Below are 10,968 nucleotides of genomic sequence, written 5' to 3' on the forward strand. Positions count from 1 at the left end.
TGCACCATCAGACTATTTCCCATTGGTCACAGTGCCTGCATCCTCAGAAAGGGCTCAAACCCACCCTGTGTGGCCATAGGATGTGTTCAGAGTGAGGTGCCTATGGCTTAGTAGAAGTAAATATGTCTTGGACATTAAAGCAATCTACAATAAAGTAAAATATTAAAAATGCATGCCTGTAAAAGCAGCAGTTACAGGTGCTACACCTCTGTGCACCTCAATAGCTGTCATTTAGAAGTGCATTGAATTGGACTTTTCACAGCTCTTTGTATCTCCAAACACAACACACAATGTAAGTATGTCCCTTACATACCTTGTCTCTTCAGCAAGCACAACTAAATTATTATTATAATCCCATTTAGCATACAAATTGCTAGAAACACATTTTATTAAGGGGGAAAGCTGGTCTTGATTGCTCTGTGTCAATTGTTAACAGCAGTCTCACACAGAAGAGTCCTTCTACTGCCTGTACAGAAGTCTCCTACAAGCCAATTCCAGCAAACTCCATGGCAGACTTCCAGGCCAGGACAGTCTTGCACAACACATCCTGGGATCCGTACCAGTTGTTTAAAGGTGCTGGGAGCTTTTCTGAACAAAAGTAAATTGTTTCCACTTCAAGTAGTTCTTAAATAGTAAAAAGAGAGACTATGTACTGAAGGTCAGGTTTGCAAATCTAACAAAGTGATAAGACAGCTGAACAAAAAATGGCAAAATATCACAACACATATATTACTTAACTTCATATATTTTTCTATCATTTTCTTGTTAATTTTTTTAAACCATATGCAAGTTTGGAAAGCTGTTATGTAGGTTCACCTCATTTTTCTTTACTAAAGTAAATGTGGACACAAGAATATGATAGGACCAAATGGCAAAATGCAGATAGAGAAACTAAGAATAGCTGGATCTGGAACAGTCACTTCACATGCAATTATCTCTGATCTAAACAGCTGCATCAAACATATATTTTTTGTTTGGACACATCTGTAGACATGATGTGTATAATTAATTGTTCGTTCAAAAATGCAATTTCATGATGCATTTGATTATTTAGATATAAAAGTTTTAATTCTCAGAGTTGACTAAAAATAGTGATTTTAATTTATTCCTGCTGCCTACAATTACCCACAACCATGTATTTTTAAATATTTCCAGACTATAAAAATTACTAATTTTTGCCATTTGTGTTTATCTGCATTTAGACTTTGATTTGGATAAATTAAGCTCTCAAGTGTTCCTTGCTTTATGAAACTCTGCATGTTGTACACTTCAACACAAATAAATGACTTCTACCATTAGAGGTTTAAATAATGTAATGTATTTCATGCTCAGCCTGAAGCTGGATTCCAATGAAGTTGCTAATGCACGTAATGATTAAGTGTAACTCAAATACTAACTGTGTTGTTGAAAACATGACAGGCAATAATTTGGTCTATTATATTCTGCCATTTAATTCCCTAGTACAGACATTCTCTGACACGTTATGAAGCAATGATTTACAATTATTCAAGCTGCAAAGGTCAGAAAGTGACATTATAATCATCTACACAGAGATCCCTTCTAATGCACAAAAACTAGGTAATACCACACAAAAATAGTTTTACTGGAGTAGCAACTTTCTATTTAAGATTTACCAAACTGCACAAGTATAAATAATTAATTTACATTACAGTACGTTAAGGCATCCTTGAAAAGATAATGTTTTTCCTGCTCCTACCAATAAATTTAAGAATAAGTCTTTTTTGCTTGCTAAAGGCAATCTTAAGAGCAGCTTTTCAGTAAAAGTAGCCTGTATTAATAGTAATAGGTTAAAAAAATCTGAAAATCTAGAAGATTTTTCAGAAACAACAAACAGGAGTGGAGCCTTTTTTTTTTTATGCAGCTGGTGAAAGCACATCCTTATCTATCAAGAACAAAGATCTATTAGTCACTATGCTCAATATAGGTGAGTAGTTTTGTGAGACATTCTCCAAGCAACCAGTGTCATTAAAATACTGAACTTTATACAAATCTCTGAATTACTCCTAGCATTAACGACAGCAGCAGAAGTGAGGTTATTTCCATGCTTGGGAGACTATAACTGTCCCAAAATCTTATTTATTTGAGGCTTTAAGAAATAACTGAATTTAGCAAAATATTTATCAGAACCTCCTACGTTATCTCCAGAATTAATTGAGAAAAAGAGTTTCAAAGCAAATAGAGAACTAAGGAGCAGAAAGTAAATACAGATTAATACCTCCAGCCAACAAAAGACCAAAACAAAGCAAAAAGCCCCAAACAAACAAAACAACAAAAACAAACAACAAAAAACCAAAACACCATATCAAAAAACTTCAAGACATAACTACTCCAGCAAAATACAGGGAAAAAAATCATCTTTTTGACCCCCCTCCAAATTTCTTTGTATCTAAAAAGGCTTACTTTTGTTCTCAAAACACTTGACTACTATACATTAAATACTATATGTGTAATAAACATAAAAAAGGCATTGCTAAAATTGGCCTTTCAAACTGTAGGAATGTAGCAAAAAATGTTTACGTGCACATTTTAAATATTGAACATTTTCCTAACAATCCAAACCTACCTTATACTCATCTTCTTCAATCGATTTTTAAGTGGTCATAAAGGAGAGAGAAAAAAAAAAAAGAAGGAAGCAGCCACTCTTACTTGAAACATGTAACTACATACCCCAAATTTCTGTTTCTAAAAGCAAAGGCAAGAAAAAGGCAAAGGAATAATAGACATATTTTTAAATCAAACATTGCCTATAAATTCTGTTCACAATCTCAATTGAAGAACAATGCATTTTTCATATCCTACCTAAGGGATAAAATTTGAAAAGTGCATTATAAGCCTTTTCACAGCATTTCAGCAGGCAAATGAAACAAAAATTTTAAATGCTGGGCAACCAAGATTTGTTCGCTTAACCCAGAGTATCAGCCAATTTCAGAGTCAGACTTTCAAAAACGAAAGAAAGTCACACAGAAAATAGACATTACCCCTGAAATAATGGCATATATTTTACAGCCATGGGTATGGAAAAGAAAACAATTAACACACATCTGCGATAAGGCAATGAGCAGCAGACGGTTTATTCCAAATGTTAAAACATCAGCGGTGTCCAATTTCTGTGTCACCTACTTTCTGCTGTGCAGCTGAAGAAAAACAAACTCTGAACTTCAATTAAAAAAAATAAAACAACACAGCAAAATTACTGCCTTTTTCAACAACTAGCTGAATTATATATTGTGTACTTTGTAGCATGTAAATATGAGGATCATTTGAAAAATTGTGACACAGCAAAACCTTCCTAAAACAACACCAAAAATAAGATTTTTGCTTTTTTTTCTTTTACCTTTTTTTTTAAGACCAAAATTTTGAAGTAATTTGTCTTTAAAAAACGTGGTATTTTGAGACCACACCATGATGTTGCACTGACATTTCACCTTTAAAAAGTGCCCAAGCAGATTCAAAAGCTTTTGAAACACAATTTATCCTCACAACTAGCAGAGGGCTTATTACTGAGAATCTAAAAGTCAGAGGATAGAATATTAACTACTGTAGAAAAGAAAACATAGTGCAGGACCTTCTGTTTGTGACAAAATTACAGAGTTAATGTTCCTGAAAGATCACTTCACCTTTTAAAGCATGATTTTTAAAAAGGTAAAATTTATAGCAATTAAAGCTAATGAAGAAATGCAGCATGAGCTGCTTATGTTCAGGAACTAATAGGTCCACTGAGCATTTCCAAGATTATTTAGCCATCAATGATAATGAATTGACATTGTCAGTGGTGTTAATGTACCAATGCTCTATAGTGCCACTAATCCGATAGCCAATCCTAGCAATTTTATCCTTTTTTATGTTGCTACTTTATTTTTTTAACCAACAAGCTACCCAGTCCTTTCAATTAAAAGAGCACAAATACAGCACAGGTTATTAACATTTTTTTCTCCTCTTCCACATATAAGATGGCATATTCATTATATGGACTATGGTTCAAGCTGCTCTGGTCATTCCTCCTTCAAATCCCAATCAATTCTTCAGGGCTGTTAGCTACAGTGCAAAAATGGCCTTTCCAAATAAATCAGTGCTAGTATATGATTGTTAAAATACATTTTTGGTGCACATTAAGTGAAATGTGATGATTATTTAAACAAGGACATAAATCAGATTTTTGTAAGCATGGGGTATTGTGGTGTATGTCTCTTCACCGATTGCTCTGCCGTATCTAAACAGCAGAGCTCCATGTGGTTGATGCAAATTAACAATACACAAAAATGGAAAATAAGTACCTGCCTGGCTACCAGGTATGACATATCAGCAACACAGAGTAAGCAATCAGCTTAGGAAAGTGACTACCATTTCAATCCAAAGTTTAAATCATTCATACATCTTTTGCTCTCTCTTCCATAACTATTGTGAATCCCAGCTGAGAGTTGTGCAATTTCTGAGACAGGTTCTGTCAGATATGTCAATCCTGAAGTGATAGAATGAGTTTTTGAAAAAATGAGGCACTATGCCAAATCCTAATAATTTTAATTCTATTCTTTTTTTTGTAAAAGATACCATATTTGCTGGTTTGATTTTTTTTTTTTTTTACTTTTCCTCTCATTATGAAATATTTTAAAAAATATTATGATTTTTCAGTTTAAGTTAAAAGGGAATTGAACAAACAACCAATGTCAAGTTTGTGGACAACTTCCAAGGAAGAGAGTTTAGCCTTTGCTAAAAACTTCTGTGGATCTGTAGTTTTTAACTAGCTTCCATGTCAAGTTCTTCACAATTGACAAAGCAGAGACAGCAAATAAGATTTTTAAAACAATATAAAATACCCTACAACATTCATTTTAACTATGCTTCAAAATAAGGAGTAGCACAAGTTATCCTCCTACTGATATACAGTGGACTTAAGAATTGGGCTCATACATTTTTATTTCTTATTTCAAGAAGTCAGCAAGTAATTTTCTTAAGTGAGTAAACTCATCCAAAGTATCTCATAATGCCACATGCAAAATTATTAGAAAAACAGAGAGATGAATCAGTGAAAATCACTCAGCTGCGTCTTCAGCTGAAGATTCACTTGTCTTCTAAAATGTGCAACTCACTTTGTCCTGCAGCAGATTGGTACACTAAGGCTAAAAAACCTCCTCCTGCTGAATATTATCCCCAACATCACACCACACCATGCATGTGTGCACAGCACCATCTAATTGAACCTGTGCTCTTTTACACATTAGCCATAAGACTGGTATAGCAGGTTACATAAGTTTGCGTTAAATGTTTTTATATGATGCATATATTAGTTAATTTCTTCAGCATAATAACATTAAAATATATTTTTAATCAGAACTAGGGTATTAAAATCCAACTTTGAATGTCCTATGATGTACCATATATGCCATGGCATTTTAAAACCTTTTAAACATTTCTGCTAAATTAATTAGTTTTGCATTAAGGAGTCTCAATGCCTCCTATTAAATGCAACACATTTGAAGGACAATTAAACATTATGAACGATCCTTCTAAGGAAATAACGATTGTTAAAAGAAAAACAAGTTTTTTTGGGTAACAAACAGGAACACAAGAACACATAAAAGACTTCAATTTATTTTAAAAGTCTTATGCCTGCAATATTTTAGATCCGTTTGTTTGAAAAATCTGTCTTCTGTTTTGTTTTCATAAAGAATGAAAACCCTAATGGAGTCCCGAAATCTGTTAATGGTACTAAAATTATAACAGTATAGCAAAAGAAAAAACCCCACACAGTAAAGTCTATATTATATATTTTTTATGTCTTTAAATGGAATTTACAGTTCTCCCTGGCAATGTGAATGAACATCCTATAATTTAGTCAATTTACAGATTACAGGTTCAAATTGACCTTGTAGCCCATAAAATTGCTCATCTTCAGTGCAGGATTAGAAGTGGGAAAAGAATGTCATAACTGTATTTAAGGAATTTACCATAACAATGGAAAGGAGGATATGCATGCATAATTTTAGCCACTCTTGCTCACATCACAGTTTTCAATTCTGAAACAATTCATATTCTGTGCTCTTCTCCTGGTTAACCATGGTGGAGACTGTTTCAATTTACTCACCCACAGACATGACACTTGTATTCCCTCATCCCAAGGTGCCTCTTGACATGGTTTCTGGCATCTCCAAGCTGAGCTGTTGCAAAGTGGCATATCTTGCACTTGAATGGCTTTGATCCTAAGTAAAATTTAGCATAAGATATGAGTTGAATTAGAATAAAATATCACCCATGGTTAAAGAAATAAAAATTCCTGAGGAAAAATAACCTTTTTAAAACCTATCCCACATTTAACCTGTTTGAGATTTTTGCCTAATAAAAAAAGTGTCTTGTACATAAATTTATAACCCCCAGGACACAGACAGTATATTCTATACATTACTCATTAAAGTTTCCTCAAGTTCAAGATCCCAGAAAATACCTCTTGACTTTAAATCTGGTCTTTTTCTTGTCATTAAAATCCACAAAATATATTAAAATGAGCAGAAAATACAATAGGTAGATGACGTTTCAAAAAGATGGCAAAAGTTGCTCTATGTCTTTCCCAATGGCCAGATGCTGAAACTCAGGTAATGGTCTTAAAGTGGACTGGTATTGGTTTAAACTGCAAAACATTCTCTTTTTTTTAGCAAATATTTTTAAAGTAAAATAATATTACAAGTCTTCCAACTTTGAATAGATTTCACATTAGCATTGGTATTTCAGATTTGTTCTGTCACACACAGCAAATGATTCATCACCTTGCTATTGTAATGGCATGCAATGTATGAATATACAGCGGATAAAATATTATGCCTTTATGACTGTTTTATGGTCAAGAATTTATGATTATTCTGCAAACCAGAAGTATTGACATTTTGGCTATTATTTATTTCAAGAACAAACTTTAATATTAAATGTCTGCTGCAGACCAAAGAACTCTGAAATTATTTCTCCAAGGAAAAAGTATCAACCTATTTCTTGTACAACATCAGTTCAGCAAAAAGTCAAATTATTTGTCTATCTTAATTAACAGTGATCATCTCTCAAGATGGAAAAACTATCTTTTTTACTGACATAGTTAAATTTGGCACATGTCAGTCCCTGGTTATTACGCAGCAACATCATTCTAGAAGCACTTTCCAATTTTCTGACCACTAAATCCTTAAATCAATAAATCAAAATCAGAGAATTGCAGTTAAAAGTAAGTACAATATGGTCAAAGAGTCTCCATATTATGTTTAGTATATGTTTTGTGAAGTACTTCTTCCAATACAGTTAAGCATAATATGAAATATGTGATCTTTAATAAATATACATAAAGAGCTCTGATAAGAAAAATGTTGCACTATATCATACTTGATCAATGAACCTTTTTACTTTGCCCTTGAAAAAAGAATATCCTCCAGGAACCCACTGGTGAAATTGAGGATCTTAGTAAAAAATTTTAGAGTCTTAAATTTCAATTTAATTCCCAAAAGCTAACGAAAAATGAAGCATTTAATTTTAATCTTCTAACTGAAATAAAAAAGTCAACAGTACTAAGCACAGGCAGACAAGGTTGAATATTTCACAGTTCAATGACAATGAAGCCAGATCTCTTAATACTTCCATTTCTACTGTTGGAAGTAGATGTAAAATATATTTAGCACCTCAATGGTTATATCTAGTCAGCTTTATATGTTTAAATGTCAAAAGCAGGTTCAGACTGCAGCTCACAGCAATCACAGTCTATCCATCACACTGAAAAAAAACCCAGTTTATTTAAATGATCCTGATAAAACTGAATTAATCATTAATTTGGTGACATTTGAAATCAACATTGCATTCTACAAAGAGACCAGGGCAAATAAAAAATAAAACCTTATCTTTGCATTAAAAGACCACTAAAAGTTGATGCTTTAACTTGTGATTGTTAGCTGGACAATTAATAACAACAAGGCCACAGGTGAAGATGATTTTTTAAAAATCTATTGGTGTTTATACTGCCCTTTTTTCTCATAGAATTCATGTACCATGTGGATTCTATCCTATGTTCCCTTAGTTTCTCTCCTACTGATTAAATTGTAAATTCGTTCCTCATTCTGTTACTGCAGGTGTCCCACAGGGCTTCCATACAAGACCTTTGCTGTTTTCCATTTACATGACTCCTTTGTGAAGAACTCGAGTTCAGACCAATCGTGACTACAGTGTGCTGACAATACAGAAATGTATTATTCTGTTGACTGCTCTCATCCAAAAATCACTGAGGCCTTGAGGGCTTTTGATTTTTTTTTTCTCAGATCCAGAGCTGAATATCTGTTAACATCTCCATTTAAACTCCATGAAAATTCAAGTGCTGGCAGGCTCCAGTCGGTACTTATCACCTGAAACAAAAGCAGTGTATCTCCCCTTTAGGTGGCTGGTGCCAAATTTGTTCCAGTATGTTCTTGGATGGAACAACCCAAAATTTTATTCTAAAAATGAAGACATTAGACTGTGATTTAAATTAATGGTAAAAAAAAAAATTGTATTTGCCATAAAGCTGTCTGAAACAATGTAAAACATTTAACCATTTCTTAGCTATACTTATCACCAATTTCAGTGGTTCTCTTAAGCTGTTTTAAACTGTGATACTACTGGATTCATATTTGGCTTTAAGTTCTCAGAAAAAAAAGGGAAAAATGCTTTCACTATATCATCATTTCAAGAAAATGACTCAAAAAAATAGCCAAAAAATTCCAAAAAATCCACCAAACTACTTTACTCACAATTTATGGCATGGAAAACACATGTACATTTTCTGATGGTAGCAGGAAACAATAAGGCTCTTAACAACTGGGGGAACACCAAACCAAGTAACCAACAACAAACAAAACAAAAACAGAACAACAACAACAAAACAAACAAACAAAAACCAACACCACCATACCAAACTGAAAATAAGACTCAATTTAAGAGTTCAGGTCCGGCAGGCATAAACCATTCTACTTTTGCAAAAAAATATCTGAATCCACAATCCTTGCTTTACATCAGGACACTAAAGACCCAAAGCTGTAAGAAAAAATTCACTGTTGCATCTTTAGGCCAGCCAAAGGAAACATCACCTGCACCTCCAGGCATTGCTGTGCTCCTAGCTCAGGCCCAATACAAAGTGAGCAGAACCACATGAAATGTCATCATACCATTTCCTCCTAGGTTTAGGACATGGGGAGTAATACAGCATACTTGCATTGGGCACAACTGCCACTAACTGAGAAATCTGATGAGAAAAGAAACATAGATGATGCAGTTGCAGGTGATTTTTCCTCAGATGTTGATTGTTAATTAAGTTTATGGGACCTCCATCAATTGCAAACTAAAAAGTCTTCCACCTCTACTACTTCTTCTATTTTTCTTTACACTTCCTCATTTTCACTTGTCAACATGTGATGGATTTACTTGTTAGGTCCTCTACAGCAATGCTTTCCTTTCATTTGCAATGTGAAAATCTCCTACATTATTTAATGGTATTTTGAAACATTATTTTTCTATTAATGGAAATTATTAGTTGTATCTTTATGCAACTTTCCCTTCCCTTCCCTCCACCACCTCAAATCATCACTGATTACTCAATTAAAAAAAAGGAAAGGAGTTGGCGATGGTTACACATACATACACATGTATATAAACTTATTTATGCACATCCAGATGCTGATGAAAGACTTTTTTAAAAGCACATAATCAGAATAATAAATGGGAAAATGTGTGGCTGTGCTTTTATGCACCTGTTGTTACCCTGGGATAGGTCAGAAGCTGGAAATGGTGGACTTTGCCTCACCAATGTTACATACAGTTGGTGCAGTAGGTCATTCCCTTCTGCCACTGCTCCCAATCACCCAAACATATTTGTTTGTTATTAAACTGCATCCACTGTGATACAGATGGAAAGAAAAGGTTCTATAAGAAGAGAACCACAAACAGGAAAATACAGATTGGAAGAGAAAGCCTTCTTCCCATTAAGTATTAATAAAAGTCTCCACATTACTATTTATGTGAATAAGCAAAGCGTAAGAAAACCATTTCATTTAGAGTTGCAGTGAGAAAGAAGGCAGATAAAACTCTGTTCTGTAACCTTTCTATACTTCTGCACCAAAAAATTACTTGCAAAATTAAATGTATTCTTTCACTTTGCTTTGCATATTTAGTGCTATCCAAAAGCACAGTAAAAATATACTCCATGATAAGACCTACACACAAGATGTTAAAAAGTACACTAACTTTTACTAAATGTTACAATCAATGATGTAACTTATGTAAGTAGGGTTGCTTTGTCATATATTGATAGTTACCTCACTTTCACATCCACATTAACTTGATTTTAAATGCAATTAATACATATAGTCAAGGAAGACTAATGGACTACATTCTGCACTTAACCTGGTGGACATTTTCAAATGGCACAAGTGACCAGTGCAAACCTATTTTGCATTGTAAACGACTAAATAAATCTTAATGGATTAAGAATGATCAGCTATCAACACACAAGGGAAATTAAGTGCTGAAATGCCTACATTGATTATTTTAAATTATTAGCCTTACTCTGTTCTTGAATTTGTATGCTTTTAGTGAGCTTTAACACATTTACAAGACTTATTGACTATAATTACAAGAGAATTCAAGTAATGGACACATCAATTATAAGCAACATGTCTTGACCAGACAGTTGCATAAAGAATTCTAAAGAGAGCTCCATTAGCATCCTCCCCCTTAGTTTTATTCAGTTTTATCTGCCGTAAGAGGGCATATTAAGGGCTTATACAGCTGTTCTGACCATGTGAACATGAGCATTCCTCTGAAGACTTAACACTGCATTCTAGGTTGGATATTAGCTGAAGCAATACAGATAACTACGCTATTGACAGGACAGAAGTAATGCTGAAAGTATTAAGTATGTGAGTTATTGGTATACATGAATGCTGCAGTTACAGT

The 10,968-nt window shown here is 33.7% G+C and overlaps 1 protein-coding gene across 1 annotated transcript in view; it reads right to left on the reverse strand.

The window, feature by feature from the left end:
• The window catches only part of ZNF407 (zinc finger protein 407), a 334,816-nt gene that overhangs the window by 292,170 nt on the left and 31,678 nt on the right, over positions 1-10,968 (reverse strand). The window contains exon 3 of the mRNA XM_071456320.1: positions 6,104-6,218. Coding sequence (XP_071312421.1) covers positions 6,104-6,218 — 115 coding nt within the window. The remainder of the gene's footprint in view (positions 1-6,103; positions 6,219-10,968) is intronic.

Source organism: Agelaius tricolor, unplaced genomic scaffold (genome assembly GCF_023055355.1).
Source record: "Agelaius tricolor isolate 1412-34295 unplaced genomic scaffold, bAgeTri1.0.p SCAF_2, whole genome shotgun sequence".
NCBI classification, from domain to species: domain Eukaryota; kingdom Metazoa; phylum Chordata; class Aves; order Passeriformes; family Icteridae; genus Agelaius; species Agelaius tricolor.